This window comes from Cebidichthys violaceus, unplaced genomic scaffold (assembly GCF_023349555.1).
Source record: "Cebidichthys violaceus isolate CVI_PGR_0920_01 unplaced genomic scaffold, fCebVio1.0.p SCAF_10, whole genome shotgun sequence".
NCBI lineage: Eukaryota > Metazoa > Chordata > Actinopteri > Perciformes > Stichaeidae > Cebidichthys > Cebidichthys violaceus.
Window position 1 is genome coordinate 10,843,900 of NW_027176263.1, and position 18,348 is coordinate 10,862,247.

The following is an 18,348-nucleotide window of genomic DNA, read 5'->3' on the forward strand; positions in this document are numbered from 1 at the left end:
AAAAAAGCAGAATGAAAATCTGTCAGGCGCATTCACAGTGACGCAGAGCAGCAGAGGCATCGAGCCACAATGTCACAGGTGGCTATAAGTAGCATCTAACCACCTTGGCAGATGCTTGTTTTACACGTTTGTAATGCAGAAAATATCACAGTTGTGAGTCAAACCACCTGTGAATACCAAGACTGCGATCATACGAAGCTGTTTCCTAACTGTAATTATGAAAGGGTGAGAGCTCTGCAGCAGGAAATCGGGGGCACTATATAAAAAGCCTGGTGAGGACTTCAAATAAAAATAGACTCGACAGTGACAGGAGCTCTCAGCCGCTGCATTCCCCAGAACAAAAAACAAAACCTCTCTCGTCTGTCTCGCTGCAACTCACTCTACGAGCGCCTTCTGCCAAATGTGTCGACATCCAGGCCAGCCCGCAGATGTCGAGGTCTGGTTATGTGCTATGCACAAGTTCCTTGAGAGTCACCTCTCTTTCAACTCACCTGGTTTGAGCCCTGCGTCGGCCTTTGGAGGACAGTCACCGTTCATCTCGCGGACGTCCTTCCGCAGCACTGTGTTACTGCAAAGCACGGAAAATCTGATTAATGTGTGTGACAACATCAAGGTTCAGCCACACGGTGTGACTCTAAGTTAAGCCAACCAAGTAAGTTGTAAGTCAGCCAAAATCTAAGCAAATGTTTGTTTTCTCCGAGACCAATTTAAGACTATAAAGAAAACAACCCTAAGGTCTTGTTAACTAAACCAATGGCAGGGGGAGATTTTCATCTCACGGCATTCACAGCCCACTTTCTTACAGTGTCCCTGCAGCAGCTGGGCAAAGTGTTGGTGATTTGGCAGATATATGGATCAGTGGAGCTTGTAAGCTGAAAGCAGTCAGAGGCGAGTGTGCCAGAGAGACGATTTGCTGTGGTATCTGTAGGCAGCTGAGCTGATCCAATGACTAGATTTGTCATGGAGGGAATAAATAAAAAAAAAAAAGAAAAGAAAAAAAAAAAGCAAGTATACTGCATCTAAAAGAGATCATAAGAAACAGACACATTGGTTTAATATTTCCTTTATCTTTTGTTTAAAAAAAAAGTATTGGGTAGCATTGGTTCACACATGTACGACTACTTACATTGAGAATATCAAAAAGAAAAACAAGACTAAGAGTCTGCAGGCATTCTAGCAGCTCTGTGAGGCTGTACTTAAACACAGCAGCCCTTTAAGCTAAATGCTCACATCAGCACACTAACATGCTCACAATGGCAACGCTAACACGCTGATGTTTAGCAGGCTTACCATGTTCAACATCTTAGTATAGCGCGTTAGCATGCTGACATTTGCAAATTGGCTAATCACCAATGTCAGTAAGATTCATCCGCTGGGGACCACGAATGTCTGTACAACATATTATGACAATTCATGTTGTTTAGGGATTTCAGTCCGGACCAAACTGATGGACCAACCGACTGACGGGCATTTCCATCCCTAGAGCTGAACCGCTAGCATGGCTAAAAAATAAAGGCCACACATGGAAGTGCTGCAGACACTCATATGAATAAACTTAACACTTTAGTTTATTGATTGTTCAAAATCTGGTGTTCTTAAGTCAATTAAACTGAAACTAGGGCTGGGCAATATGGCCAAAATGTTCTACCGCGATATAGGTCACATCATATCTCGATAACGGTATGTATCACGATATAGCATGTTGTCTTGTGGTGCAATAAATAAATAGTATAAATGAAATAACCACATGGTAAAGTGTATTTTTTGTTTACCCCTGTGTGAATTAAGTTACAAGTGAAAAATGAATGAATATCAATAAATATTTACAACTGTACGCTGACTATTTTTACACACAAAATACACAGTAATTTGTGTGCATGCATGTTATTATCAATTTAAATGACGTAATTAGAAATCAAGATATATCAATATACTATCTGAAACTGCTCCACATCACTGCTTACTGGCTGATGTGAAGCAAGCAAATGATTGAATGCATTTCAGGTTCCACATATGTTACAGAATACAATATTTTCAATTTACACCTCTAGCTCAGTTTCTTCTTAAAATATTTGCAGAACATTTGTCAAATCAGCCATTAAGATAATTTCAAAAAATATTACGGGATATCAAAAAAGAGTAATATACTTTAGAACATAGCTTATTTAATAGTATAATATATATATATATATATATATATATATATATATATATATACACATACACACATACACACACACACACACACACACACACACTAGTTTTGTCTAACCAAAGTTTTAGTTAAAAACTACTCACAGGGATCAAACTCTTGTTTTTTTTTGCAAAGCCAGGCGGACGAGAAAAAAAAGAAAAGAAATGGCTTCTGTTTCTACTGTTACTATGGTAACCAGATCTGACTAAATAAGAATAGCCACTTCCTGAAAACTGCCCCCCCCCCCCCCTTTTGGATGTGACCTTGCTTTCCCTAAAAATGTTTTGGAGAGCCATTGTTTTTGAAAGGCATGTTGAACGGTTATCACGACCAACAACACCAACGCCTGTAGAGGGTGTGAACATGCTGACCTCGGCGCTGGGCGGGAAAAGGTCACATGGCTTATGGATGTGACCCCTCTTCACAAAACACAAATCACACAGGGAGCAGCAAGTTAGAATGAACTCGCTATAATAATAGCTGAAAAGAGGCTGTCATGAATGATAAAATGTACAATAACAAACAATGACGAGTGGAGTGTTTGTTTCGAAAGAATGGAAAAGGAAACGGTGCAGCAGTGTTACTGAAGAGAGGGTACAGTTGATGCATGTGACATTTTCCAAATTTCATCATACTGCAAGATCTCAGCAATGACTACATGTGGTCAACTCTGTTAAAAAAAAGACTTTGTTCTCATAAAAGCAGACAGGATTCGACTGATTAACAGTGTTCATATGCACTTCTCATCTTTGCTATTCCATCCACATAAAAAGCAGAAAAGAATGGAGGGAAACAAACCTGAAAAACTCGTTAAGGATGATATAGATTTTCCGACTTCTTACATTACTATTTGTTGCGAGTACCCGTGGACACACAGTGCCGATTCAGTTTTCAATGTAATTTGCAACAAAAAGCCATCACAGGGAGCCGCGTTCAGGGAGGAAATACTTCCCGAGTATATGACTTCCAGGTCTCCTCTGATTTATCATCTCTTATCTTATCGCTCTCTTCGGCTCCACCTGACTATTAGCCAAAAATATAAACGATAAGAGGGACTCTTCACACCGCGTCTGCTGCAAATGTGTCTTCAGCTGCAGATTAAGGTTTGTGCTGATGAGTTACGCAGGGAATCCATTAAGGAACGCGGGCTCGAGGCGGCTCCGTCGTCAATGCAACTCAAACAGACGGAAAAGTCGACTTTGGAACGGCGAGCAAAAACCAGATTAATTCATGCCGAGTGTCGGCTGTGTTTCTACCCACACACACACGCTGCCGTTTTCAAACCACCAGCAGAGTGCCGACTCCTGACAGGACTTCTTCCCCTCATTGCTGCAGACAAAACAATCCGTGCTGTGTGCCGAGGGCAGGCTGCAGGGAAGCTACACTACCTCAGCTGACCGGTAACTTACAGCCTTAGGACAAATGAAATAACAAAGCCAGGGAAGCACCAGCAGGGAAGGCCCACAGCATCTCAACTCTTGTTGGGCCACACAATAAATGGGTCATTTAAAACATGCACAATTAACTGGAGGAAGAAATGTCATCTGGCACAGCTGCCCCAAATAATGGGATAGGGACATTGCAATAAATAAACAAAAAGGCATGAAAAAGAAAAAAAAAAGTAGTAACAAAAGTAACTGAAATATTTGCAAATATTATGATTATATTGTGCAGCCGCATCTTGCAATTTAGTGCTCGTTTTTTCCAAAGGTTCACTGCACATATATCCAATTAAAACACTTTCATCTCCTGATGAGGATGTCTTACAGTGGTACTAGATGATTAGTTGATTAACTGACTTACAGAAAATAAATCAAGAGCAACTTAGATCATTTATCATTTAAGTGAAAATGCCAATCACTTGCTTGTTTACTTCCCCAATGAATACTTGGTTTAACGTCATTAATCAGTAAGCAATGCTAGGGCCCTGAAGAAACGCTGTGCAATGCCAATGACTTTTTGTTGACATAACAATTACTTCGAAACATAACTGATGTATTAAATGACAGTGAAAATGTCTGATGACTGATAATCATTGCTGCAGGTCTAATCAACACAAGGTGTGACTCACAATTTCCCATCCTTGAAGGAGCGGACGAAGATGTTGTCCTTCTTCACAGTCACATCATCGTGGCAGTCCGGGGAGATGACCTTGTTGCACAGAAACAAGAGACAGTCAAGAGGTCAGAGGAGGTGGTATTATATGTGTGTGTGTGTGTGTGTGTGTGTGTGTGTGTGTGTGTGTGTGTGAGAGAGAGAGAAACTGTAAAGCGGAGGAAGGGAGGGAGGGTGTCAGAGTTTGAGTTAATGATTTCAGGAAAAGGCCACACTGATGGATTACAGAAAATGCTGTCTACGAAACGAAGACAAACAAGCGCGTGGGATGAGCAGCGATGTGTACGGGGTGCGCTGCTGCTGCTGCTGCTGCTGCTGTTTACTGGAGTTGAGGAGCACAACAGTGGGAGTTGTTCCACTGCCGGGGTCTAACCCACAGGAGGCAGCACTGCCGATATGGAGATTTGATTTCCATCAGAACTCTGCCTGCTGGCTCCTGCTCTCTCTGTATGTACAGCACACACAGGCAGGCCTGCAGGGTGGAGGCTTTTTACTTGAACACTGTGCCGTTTGCTCTGTCATTTCTCTCTGACACCGTGTGTGCTGCACTGCAGACGTGCAAATGAAAACACGTGTTTCTTTTGACTTTCATTTTTCCGTGCCTCTCAGGAGCACATCGTTTGTTGCAGCCGTGCGTCATCTGTTGCACGAAACATCTACCAGCGTACTGCTCCACCCCCTGTGCCATACGCTGCCGGTGTAAACAGTGATATGCCACCGTGTAATGCACTTCTCCTGGCCGTCACAGGGAGGCAGCATTGAGCTCAGTCGACAGCAAGCCAAGAACAACAAACCCTGGAGGCGGGGCCCCGCTGACTACACAGTTAAAGGACAGATTTCCCCACCCTCTCCCATTCTCCCAGTTCCACTTGCAAAACTTACAAAAACAAACAAGGCCTGTCACCATTTCACTGTGCGCTAACGCTGCCTGAGAGTTATGGGTGGGCGGAAACAAATGGATCGGAAAGGACTGAAAAACATCAAACGTTCAAAAGTTTTGTGCACACATCAGCCATAACTTTTTTTCCTCCAAAAAGGGAGCTGCATTGTTTTCATTTCTGAAATTCTAGCTACAGAAGGCAGGCAGCTACTGCAAAACATCTCATTTAAAGGAATCAGCTCTTTAACCACATCATCGTGCATATTTCCAATATTTGTTGATTGATGTAATAACATAATCCCATTGAGGTTACATAAGCGGGCGTTTAGATGAAATGGCACAATGCTGTGAGTGCACTGGCAGACCAGCAGCAGTGGTTCCTGCTTCTGTTTCTTCACAGCGATGGAGCAGAGAGCAGTGAATGAAGGCAGACTATGAGCTCACCAAAGCAGGATACCACGTGGTCTTCTTTTTGTCCCCGGTGGCGACCCCCTCCACACAGACCACTTTGCCGAACAGATCCTCATTCTGCCGCTGGTCGCTCTCCTCTTCTTCGCTGGAGGATGAAGACAATTCTTCTTCTTGACTGTGAGAGATAAGGGCAGTTTACTCAACAGACACAGCAATTTAAGGTAGGCACAGTGAGCATGTGGCTTCTCATTTAAAAACATTCATCACGTCTGGTTGACATTTGATTGAGAACATGTTGTGCTGTCAATTTGTCTCCACTTTTACATAAAAGTGGAGCACTGCTGTTTAAATAGAAATAGGTTCTGGTTGCTGATAGAGCCAGAAAGATGCTTGCATTTCATATTTAATCAGGTTCGGAAAATGCCATTGTGTGTGCTGGTCTCTCTCAATACAGGCAGAGGATTCCTGCTGACCAATCATCTTTCCATTTAACATCAAAAAGCCTCCAACTAACAATCCGCAGCACAACAAAGCCTTTCTAGTCATTCCGTTATGCAGCGGAGCAAAAACATAAAGCCAGCTTTACTGACGAGCTCCCTCATTAGGATCAGTGTATTGACGAGCCGGCTCATTGTGACTGCGGCCAGCAGATAGACAGCCATGCCTCTGAGTGAACATGCAAAGCAGCAGGATCCTCCGTCCTCTTTTTATACTCTATGTTCATGTTCAGGCACAGAGTTTGGCACGATTCAAGAGCAGTAAATCAGCCGGTCTGTTACTACTACTACGACAACAACAACTAAGCTGTGAATCAAAGTCACAAACAAAGCACTTTAGCCACTCAATGAGGAACACTTCCTTCAAATCATGTCGGATAAAGTTTGCCTCACATATATTGTAGCCGGGGTTGTTTGACAGTTACCCTTACTTTGAAGACGGTGAATAAGCACATTTCCCAAAATCTCAAACTATTCCTTTAAAATTACTTTTCTTTCTGGACGTTAGATGAGAAGATCGACACCACTCTCTCATGTCTGTACGCTGAATATGAAGATAGAGCCAACAGTCAACAACAGGGGTCAACAGCGAGCCGAGCTACGTTAAATGGTAACTTCCTTCCAGCACCTTTAAAGCTCAATATATACACATTAAAACGCATGTGCTTAATGCCCACAATAAGTAGAAAAACGGCGCTTTGTGGTTCTACTGGGCTGAAAGCAGTAGCTTCTCCGCTGCTTCCCTGGAAACTAACTTAATTGTAACTTAATTGTGGGATTTAGAGGTACCAGTCAGTTAATTATATTCTACCTCTGAACAAAGCCAGGCTAGCTTTTCTTTTCCCATTTTTAAGCTAATCAGCTGCTGGCTGTAGCTTCATATTGAGCATACAGGGACGAGAGAGAGGTATCAATCATCTCATCTAACCCCGAGCAAGAAAATGTTGAACCATCTCATTTACAGAAGAAGAAATGTAGCGATCTTCTTTTCCCAGTAATGTCAATATCCACTGCCTCGTCAATCCTCGTTATTCAAGAATTCAGACACCATTAGCGCACCGGAAGACAACAGGTCCAAGGTGTCAATGTGCAGCTGAGACAGACCCAAGTCAATATTACATCAATGTTTAGAGAAATATTGACTTTTCTAAGATTGCCCTTAGCAAAGGGGGTGTCAGAGAATGAGATTACGTAGCAGTGTGTCCTCTTTATAACAGAGAGGAGCCACAATTATATCCACCTCCCAAAAAAAGCCTTCAGCAGTTCCTATTCCCCGATGAGAACTCTGCAGTCTCCCAGGAGCAGAAACATCAGAGCACAAAACAGCCACTGGAACATTTGAGTTAAAGAAAGAAAAGATAATATTCAGCAAGACCGTGCTGCGCTAACGCTGCCTCTACATCCCGGCGTGATGAAGGAGCTGGAGGAGGAGAGTATAGGCTCTCTAGTTTCAGGTCTGGGGCGCTGTTTATGAGGGGATGGAGATGAGGGTAAATCTTTCATTTCAACTGCTGTCAGCATACTTAGAATGGGGGAGCCTGTTACAAACGACTGTGAATTGGTACAGGAAATCCCTCGCCTCCAGCACCACCGACCTCCTGATATATTAAGTTTGATGTGAGCCCTGTGGGATGTGCAGAGGCGGAGGGCGATACTCACATCGGGTTCGATCGTCTGCCGCGGTTGCCCTTCTTGCCGATGACAGGCGTGCCGAAGTGCTCAGGGTTGGTGAGAGGGAGTCTGTCGAGTGTCTGCAGGGGAGAAAAACAACAGCAGAGAGTCTCAGCGCTGCTTTGTCAGACACTAAATTGTAAGACAAAAAGATTTCTCTTTTATACCTGGAAGAAATTCTCTTTGTGGGATTTAATCAGTTGCAAACGTAGGGATTTACCCAGCGTTTTATTTTTTTGGCAAACTTGCCGTGATGTGCCTGGAAATGTATCACAACTAAAATTCTGAATGCCGACGTGAGACCATTCGTAAGCGGCCGTTTTAATTTGAGCACCATGAGTAAAGATGTGAGATGGTTGGTGACAAAATTTAAATGAAATTAAAAGGTAACATGAGCTTTGCTTCTCTAGAAAGCTGAGAGACTGAGGCTGGTATGAAACTGCACAATACTCGCCTCGCTCTCTGCAAAGTGACGCGCTCCTTTCAGGCAGAGAGAGGAACGCCTCAGGGTCTTCTCGTCGCCGTCGTCAAACACTGCAGAGATGAGAGACTGTTAGGCTGCTGTGGGTGGGACGGGAGTCCACAAAAACACACACGTAAACACAAATAAACTTACAAAATGTCTGCTTGATTTATGATATGTATGAAATTACACTTGTGTTTTTAAGGCTTAGATAGATCCTCCAGCAGGCAGCTCACTGCTTTACTACAGCTTCAAGGACCCTCCGTCAGACACAGAGTGTACACATGGTAAAATAAAAGAGACGAAGGGGAAGTGCTTGAGGATTTATTGATGTCATTTGTTTATTTATTAACGGCTATCAAATCCCCCGAGACATAATATATATCATATTAAAAAACTCAATCAACCAGAAGTCACAATGCTCCCACAGATAACCCACATGTGTAAATCACTACATCCCATCAGGCACTGCTCGCTCAAATATACTTGGCGACAACAATGAAAGAAGAGCACTTGAGGTAACTTCAACAGTGACTCATGTTTTTGTTGATGAATCAAAATGTGCCACGCTGAGTGTTTGGAGACGGGGAAAACTCCGTGGGCTCTCTTAAGTGATGAGCAGCCGCTGAGAGACGACAGATCTGAGCAGCAGTCTGTACTCTGTGTACTGTGGATGATTTGGAAGAATAATTCAAAAAAAGTCCAGCTTCCAAAATACATACATTACATTTGGACTGTTGGTTGGACAAAACAAGCAATTTAAGGAAGTCACCTTGGACTTTTGAAAATAGCAATTACCTTTTTATTTTTCACACATTATGAACAATCAATCAACTATTTGAAAGAAAAATGAATCAATAATAAAAGTTATCTTGGGTTACATTCCTACATGCAGCATTTACCAGCACTTCTTACTTGTTACATTATATATATATATACACACACACACACACACACACACACACACACACACACACACACACACACACAAAATAAATATATACAAACACATATATATATACACACACACACACACACACACACACACACACACACACACACACACACACACACACACACACACACACACACACACACTTCCAGTATTCCTGCTGTACTGTGAGACACTACTTTGTTAGGAATTGATTGAAGATGGTTCTCTCTACTAAGTTCAGTATAACACAAAAGAAAACCTGAAACCCTGAAAACCTTTTGGAGTTCCTATTACACGAGCATGTTTTGTTAGATAGCTGCAGGGAGAGCACAAAGGGGGAGAGACACAGTTTGCTATTGACTTACCAACAGTATATATACTAGCATCGGTCAGCTTATTGATCGTGGCCTCCTGGTAAACTCCATCCTGATTCTTCACCTCTACAACAGCACCCACCTGTGGGACGGATACACTGCTGTTATGTGGCATCCTAATGTGCTACTAATGATGAACGGAATGGCTTTTTAAGTAATGAGACCATAAGAACATCGCTGACACAAGAATCATGATTGACTGAAATAAATATGCAAAGCAATGACTTTCTACACTCAGTATGGTCTTATAGTGCGAGCTGAAAAAAAGACTAAACTAAAGTCATCAATGGTAATAAACTTGTGTGTGATGAACGTTCCAGCTCCTCCATCTTTCCTGCCTTACCTTTAGAGGTCCTTTGATGTTTTCATCATGAACCTCAGCTGTAGACAGATCTGGTTTAAAGGTCACCTGTGGATGGGGGGGGGGGGGGGGGGGAATCAGTAACGAGGATAAACAAACAATTCCCCAAGGGCCTGACCGGGCCCCACCATCCTCCAGTTCACAGAGGCAGCACGTCTCTGCACTGATTACAATGATGGACTCTTTCACGCAGGTGTGCTACTTTAAATTGGTGCGATTTCAGATAACATGCTAGTAAAGACTTCCTGCTGTCATTAGGCAAGCAGCAGTGTGTGAATATTTAATGCTCATTTCTGGCATCGCTGAGTGACTGACCCCCCCCACAAACTGGCAACTGCGCCACATCTGTTGGAGCCAACTGCAGTAGATTCCTGTTGCCCCCCCCCCTCCTAAGTGAGCCACAGTAGATCATAATCTGATCATGCTGTGGTAATCTTGCATCTGCATGGCGACCTGGCAACGCTGAGTGACAGAAAAGAGCACAAGGCACACAGACGCACACGCTTTTTATCGTCACATATTTTTCCAAGGAGCGTGTGCGAAACGAATATGCCCCTCCCTGCTTGATATATCAACAGGCTCGTGTGCTTCCTTCTTTGTTTCCTGAGGGAAATTGAAGTCATTTTCGAGAGCATGTGCGGGTAAAATACTAACATAATTTTAATGGAAAACTGGCTTCGCTTTTATCGGCTGATTTAGTTTAGAATCAGCTGCCATACGGTGGGCAGAGAAAGATGTTAAGCACCCCATCTCAGAAAAACAAGCCTGCCGGTAACAAATTCAGACGGTTTTCAAACATAACAACAGCAGAGACGAGCAATCAAAGTCTCACTATGAAGGCGGCATCAAGACAATGAATGAAAGAAATACATAGTGTAAGATGCTGTTAAATTGTCATCTCATTAAATTAGATGGCAGAGAACGGAATAAAGCGCTTCCTGAGGCTGAATTTCACCAGTTCTGGAGATAATAACAATTCTGCCCATCTGAATAAAGGACTTCCTTAACTTCTCAGAGACGTCCTGTCAACATCCTAACTGTGAGCCTGATTGCCGCACGGTTCAACAGAAAGTCTGAAACCGCACACACAAAGTGTACAACCACTTAGACTCAACATCAAATATTGGAATAAGATATGAAGCCATATTTCTGATAAAATAAAGCCTCTGGCAAATGTGTGATATGAATAGGTTTGTCAGGAGCTCACAGTCCATCACGATCCTTTCTTCCAATAAGCCTTAAAATGTTACTGAGCTGCAGGCAGTTTCAATGCACTAAATTCAAAAGGGGTAAGTGAAAATGCAAACAGCGAAAGGACATGATCCCCCACTAACAACACACCTCAATAATCATTTGGCCGAGGGACACCAGTTGAAAACATTTCTAACTTTAGCGTTTTCGCCTTCACTTTGTGTCCTTTTGAATCTGCATCTCCTCACCTCTGCACATGTATTTCCATTGACTTTGTTTGCATTAATACTGCCTCCAATCAGGGCTTTGTACCACAATGTATAATGCAACTAAAGGGAATGAATCCCCTCATTTACTTTCAAGAAAACAAGAGTGTGGATATCACTTTTTTGAGTGGTCCAGTGGTGAACAACAAACAGTACAAATAGATGCAATGTTTTCATTCAAGCGATTCCTTTATTTACATTCTGCAGTGCAATCTATAATAAAAACTGCTAAACATGTACTATGAACGTTGAATATATCATGCATCGCTCTTTTTTTGGGCACAGTACTTGTTACTGTACCATAGTCTTGTCTGATTTAACGTGTGCCGAACATGTCCCAGTGAGTGATGCCGACATGGTGCTAATTCTAGTACGGATCGTCGTCATAAATAAGAATGCCATGCGGATCTTTTACTGGGCATTAAAAATCACTGAAAACACACCAGCGCCATATGCTGCCACCGTCGACTCTGTTAAACAAGCAGACCGGGATTAATGAACCAAAGAGCTAAAGAGGAATCCATTACAGCGGGATATTCAGATTCACAACAACCACTGAATAGTTGCCATGTTCTCCGTTTGTGTAACAGAGCCTCACATTCATTTTACAGCTACCCAAAAACAAACCCACACTCGGGCCAATTAGCATGGTAATTAATTTATGAGACGAGACTACCCTATTAGCTTCATTTTAGTCCACAATATCTACACTAAGAAAATCACATGGTCTACTTTGGCATGTTGTTTTGTCTCCGTCCATTAGACAAAAAGTCTTCTGATGGTTTCAGCCGTTGCGCCTGGATGGCAGCACATCGCTGCTCTTTTGTCTCTACAGGGGGAACTACAGTGCATTGACACAGTGAAACAGCCAGTATCTAATCTTTGGTCCTCCCACACACTCCAGCAGAACGAGAGACGAGCGATCTGTCTCTATTGTATTATCCAGATGCTTTAGCCCCACTGGGAAATGAGACACTGTAATGCGTGCATCACGATACGCCTTCATCGGCAAGGCATCAAACCATCGGGGAAACGGCAATCACGCCGTCCCCACGACAAAATGTGAAAGCAGTGGGCGGGCGGGGGAGAGGACTGGTACCTGGTGGGCCAGGCCAGACTCAGCATCTGTCACATCTGGGGCCCCGATCAGTGTTTCAGCTACTTGAGCAGTACTAACAACCTAAAGCAGGTGGTAGAGCTCGAGCATGTAAGCAACACAGCTGGATTTTGTGCAACATCACAGACAAGAATGTCATTTAAATGCACTATGAGGACTTTCTAATCATGTTTTGGAGGGCATCTTTTAAATGTGACCATCTCCAATCCACTCTGATTGTACATAAAAGCTGAGCTGCGTGATCTTGATCATTGCACCTTCGCACAAAGACAAGAGCCCCTCGCCCTGCTGCGATCCACTTCACACACACACACACACACACACACAACACAGACAGACGATGCATTTTTAATTGTGGATCATAAGCACTTTGAAATGTGACTTACCTTGGCCTTGACTAGCCTCTTGGCCGTCTTGATCTTGGCCTCACAGAAAGCCCCTCGGTACTTGGCACTAACATCCGTCCCTACTGTCAAGTAGGGGGGCTCCTCCAGAGTCTGAGGAAAACAAAAAGAAGAAACCAGTGAGTTCAAAGCCTTTTTTTTTTTATATAAATAAAGTTTACCGACACAGGTGTATTCTCACAGCTAAAGCGGGAGGACACACATTAAAGCTTCACATAGTGTAGGCCAGCTATGCAAAACCCACCCGCCTCAGTGATTCATCCACGGAAAACACATACCATCTGCTCTGGGTATTGGAAAACAAGCCTCGAAGGGAGCAGACAAAAAGGCCACTTCACTACTGCTTTGATGACTACAGAGAAGACGCTATTTGAAACAAATAGCACCATCCTGTGTCATCATTGGATGTTTATCAAAACTTTTTTTTTTTTTTACCCCTCTCAAGAACAGATTTGCGGAGGATCGGGTACACAGAGAAAAACAGACTTTCAGTGTGTGGATGAGGGCAGAAGATGTTTGTAGTTCATGTAGTGTGGAGATGGATTTACTGAGGGTGTTTCTCTAAGGCTCCACTAACCTAGCAGAGGTATATTTAGACATCTTTCTAGAATAAGACCCAATGTGTGGGCGCGCTTCCTGTTGACAGGACACATCAAGACCAAATGCAACACGACATTCAGCCGATACTTTTGTGTGTTACTTGAGGAAAACATCAGCTCCTCTTCTAATGTGCAAAACTGCAAATGTACCTTTCAATTGGGAGGAAGCACCGATCTGACTTTTTCAGTCCGGATACTGACACCTGGGCTTTGGGTGTCAGCCGATACCAAGTACCGGTCTGGTACCAGGGTTTGATTAATAAGCGGTCTGCCTCACTGTGTGGAAGTGTTAGGTGTTAGGCAACATCAGATTTGACTTAAATTGCTTTACCAACTTTGTAAAACAAATTGTAACATATAAATACATGGACATAAATTTACTGAATTGTTATTTGTCATAAAAATAATAAATGGTACACCAGCAACAAAGGAATTACAATTAAAGTTTAACCTTTTTAATGCAGCAACAAAATGTAAATTCTGTATATTATGTATATGGCATATAAACATAGAACTGTACTGAACAGATCGGCCCTATTGTCACAGATATCCCATCCAGCTATTTGAGTCATAATCGGCCTAATATCGGTTGTGGCGCATCCCTGCCTTTTTGTAGCAGCACTAAATACGAAAACACATCTTATTTTCTGAATGGATGAATAAAATGTACTATTGCCAAGCTCCCTAACAATTTAACATCAAATTAGCTACAAAAATCCCTACAGAAAGATGGCTCTGTTCATTTAGCACCAATTTCTCCAAACACTTTAGGCATATTCAATTCCACACTACAAGTTAATTACTTGTAAGACTATGTAAGATATGTTTTCTGATACATAGAGATAAACATAAAATACATAAATCTTTATTTCTAAGCACACAACAGCTGTTCATTGTTGCCATTCCAACTACAAACTACACCAGCGACGTAAACTTAACGCTGAAACCAGCTGCAGAGCTTCTTGGCACGACCGCCCCACGTTAAGGTCCAAAACGGTTAAAAGTCCACATCTGTAAATTTGAGAGCTTTGACTTTCTTCAATTGTTTACAGGTTAACTTTTTTTTTTCTTCCCGTAAACCAATATGCTGGTTTTATCATCTTCATCAATCCTGCTCCTTTGTCTATTGTAACCCACTAGACTCTGTGTACACAAAGATGACTTACAGTACTGCCTTTGTGTAGCTTAAACGCATTCCTAACGTGCGGCACGTGAACAAACCCTTGAATGACATGAAGAAATACATAGTAGCCAACAGTTTCAACGGGGAGCTCAAGTTAACAGGGAAAAACAGCTGATTTGACTCTGAAGTGCACCATGCCTCCTAAGTGCTAGAAGTGATTGAATACTGCATTTGAACTTGTGTATTTGTGTACTCTAAATGCTGCTCATACCTCAGTCCTACAACCATTTCACACCTACACCCCCCTCTGCAGGGATACTATACATACTGTAACATTAAGGACACATGTGCATTGAATATATTTATGTAGTTCTACATTACAAGGAGCTGCACAGCTGTTTTATGTAGAAAAAAATAAATATTAAATCAGGATTTTGAACCTGGCAGATATTCAATGTTGAATGACTCAGATCAGTATCAGGGTCACATAAACATGATCTGGAATCGGTGTCGTCCCTGAACTGCTAATGATGCTTGGTGAAATACCCTGCATATGCATGAGCAACATGTTGCCCCGCTGATAGAAGAGTAACAGGTGAAACAGAAATAAGGTTAAAAATACCCACTGTCCAATTATCCAAATGAACAAAAAGGGTTTCATGTCCCTCTTCAATTTATTTGTTACCGGAGGCTAAATCCTACATTATCTTATCTGACAGACTCCGGAAACTTGAAGTGATTCTGGGCCACAAACCATAAGACCAAAAAATGAATCTTATTTAGGAGACATTAACGGAAAGATTATCTGGATTGGCAGACTAGAAAACTTCCCTGGTTCTTTGATAACAGAGTGAGGTTCGTCGCTATGGGACTCGCCTCAGCGTGACCCACTTTAAAAAAAAACAAAAAAACAATCGTTTTTAAATGAACCCTCAGCCAAGTCTTCATGGAAAAAACCCAGAGTTTGGCTGTTGTGCTAATAGGATGCTCCAATTGATATCGAAGAAGTACAGTGTACTGAATACTACAGTGGTAAGAATGCTCTGTTGACTTAATAGTAGTGTTTCAAAATAGTGAATGTGTTTATTATCTATGATGTGAAAGTGCAATAAAAAAAACTAAATAATTTTGAGATGTAACACTGCAAAGAACATTTTTAATAAATCAAACACCCAGAAAAAATAATAATTTAAAAACTCAACAAAAAATTAGACAAGAAGTTTGTTAACGGATGGACAAATTGTGTCTTCCGTGTTAGGGAGGCCGTGGCTCAGTCACACTAGAACAGGGCGCCTCTTCTCCGGTGTCTCATGGATTCTGACAGATGGGATTCAGGGGCAGAGTCCAGAGCATCTCAGCCTCCCCAACTCTCAGATAAACACCTCATTAGTCTCTAGTGCGGTCGGCCTCAGCACCAGCTGCCCCAGCCAACGCCAGGTTTACATTCCCACTAGCTAACCAACTCTCTCGTCAGAGCTGAACACCACTTCCTTCTCTCCTCCTTCACACCAATACGTCTAATAACGTCTCCTTTTTGATTCTCCTTGCTCTAAGCCTGTTCCTTCTCCTCTTCTTGGAGGAAGAGTCGTGCTACTGACTCATGGAGGGGCAGCTTGGGTTATCTTGACAGCTGCGGCTGCCAAACCACCCCAGTTTAACAAGGCAGGGGTGATAACACACTGCTGAGGCCAGATTTACATTTGTCATGCTCACATGCCAACACAAACAGAGAGCTGGTTGTCGTGTCCACTGATAATGCCCCCACCTCCTTGCATTAAACTAAATCTATCCATGGATTAGATCACACTACAGCTATCTGGAGAAAAACACATCACTCCTGCAGGCACAGATCGACAGACACGCTCAGAAGAACAACCAATCAAGATGACTTAGCTCAGGGAGGCGGAATTCCTGTGCCTTTGTGAGGTGTAACATCCTTTCACCGACTAAAAATAAGCTGAAGAAAACGCCACACACACACACACACACACACACACACACACACACACACACACCTCACAGGAGTGGCTCTCATCCAAGATGCTGCCACATGAAGGGCAGAGCAGTATTCAACACAAGCGCTGCTTCAGCTGCTGCATGCAAAAGTCGGCGTAATGGTGATAACAGAGGTACGATCAAAACCGGCTCTCTGGCCATTCACCTAGTGCCACCGATAGGGAAAGCGCTCTCCAGGCACATGTACTTCATTAAACGCACACAAATGGGAGTTGGCACGGAGCGACAAAACGCAACTGCGGCTGGCACGGAAAGACACAAACATAAAGTGTTCACAGAACTGCAGCTCCACTGAAGGATTATCGACTTGGATGTCAGTCAGACGCGCCCAGATTCCACATTAGATAACAACTTTTATTTGTTCCTGCTTTAAAAGCCCCCCCCCCCATCCACAAAGGAACGACCTAAAGTAAATCCCAGAAGTGACGGTTAACCGGTGTTGTTGTCTGTCCTGGCTGTTGAATCTTCACTGATTACTAGAGATCTGAAGCCTACTCCGTATTTAAGTCTTTCTAGTCGGGGAACGCAACAGACAACGCTGCTACATCATGTCACAGCTTTCAAATCATTCAGAAATAAATATACTGGGGTGACAATGGCAACAGCAGAATGAGATCAGTTTCAGCTCAATAAAAGACTCTCAGGTCATGAAAAATTTAACAGCCAGCTCCACCGAGCGCCAGTTGAAAATAAGCTGCTGCTGCTTATAGTGCATTTCTTGGACAGCTTGAGGGACTATAGCAATTTTATTCTACAACTCAGTAAAAAAGACACTCTCAGAAGGTAAAAAAAAGAAGAATACCAATAGCACATTTGTGGGGCGATGGATAATTTGCTATGGTGTTCATATCAGTCATCAGGGAGGGGCTCAAGGGATCCTGGTCATTCTCTCAACAGACCACTGGCTGTTTGTGGGAGAGTGTCCCGTGGAAGCAAAACCCATTACTAATCTATTAAGACACACTTCCACCAGTCAAATATTGCCCCTCTCGCTGATTCGCTACAATTAAAGCCAAAGTGATGGTTATGTCCAAGTATACGTTTCAGATTCAGATATGCTGCACATTCATCAGTCAAAGCTCACCTTTGCTGAACTTTTACCTACAAAATATGCACAGTCAGCCAATATGTTGTAATGAGTCGTATGGTTTGGAGAGTGTATTAGTGGAGCAGTCATTTATTCTAGCTCCATTTCGTCCACCGTAATAGACTGCGGTAGACAAGCAATGATTGCTCAGATCATTATTTCAAGAAAATCTACATCCGACTTGTTAAATCTTCTCTTTCTGGTGTGAAGTGCAGGACTTTATACTGGACTGAATCCAAGTCTGGCCCACCCATATTTTTGATACAAGCATTTTTGGAAATGTTGAAGTGATTCCAACTACTCCACTCACATTCCACCACCGGCTATTTGTCCGTAGCGATGTAACTAACTACATTTACTCAAGCACCACTTACTACTGTTAAAATTAAAGGCCAACCTACTATCAACAACTTACTGTGCACTTTTGACCATTTCCCATCGTGTGTATGAGTGCATCATCTTATTGTTTCTTGTGAATCTCCTGTTAAGGCACCAGATTTCCACCTACATTACCATGTGTGAATTCCACTTCAGAGCAGAATTTCACTTTGTGTCGTATTTTCACACCAATGATTCATCTCACTCTCGCTGTATTAACAACTTTCAAAGGAAATCTGAGTTTTTAGGTCACTACTTTTGCCATTG

General features: G+C 42.6%; 1 protein-coding gene across 6 annotated transcripts in view; it reads right to left on the reverse strand.

The window, feature by feature from the left end:
- The window catches only part of arid4b (AT-rich interaction domain 4B), a 37,927-nt gene that overhangs the window by 13,351 nt on the left and 6,228 nt on the right, over positions 1–18,348 (reverse strand). For all 6 annotated transcript variants that reach the window (XM_068725164.1, XM_068725158.1, XM_068725149.1 and 3 more), the window contains exons 3-10: positions 12,861–12,971; positions 9,883–9,948; positions 9,531–9,621; positions 8,223–8,302; positions 7,757–7,848; positions 5,634–5,775; positions 4,266–4,345; positions 492–568 (exon numbers count right to left, since the gene is read on the reverse strand). In XM_068725164.1, coding sequence (XP_068581265.1) covers positions 492–568; positions 4,266–4,345; positions 5,634–5,775; positions 7,757–7,848; positions 8,223–8,302; positions 9,531–9,621; positions 9,883–9,948; positions 12,861–12,971 — 739 coding nt within the window. The remainder of the gene's footprint in view (positions 1–491; positions 569–4,265; positions 4,346–5,633; positions 5,776–7,756; positions 7,849–8,222; positions 8,303–9,530; positions 9,622–9,882; positions 9,949–12,860; positions 12,972–18,348) is intronic.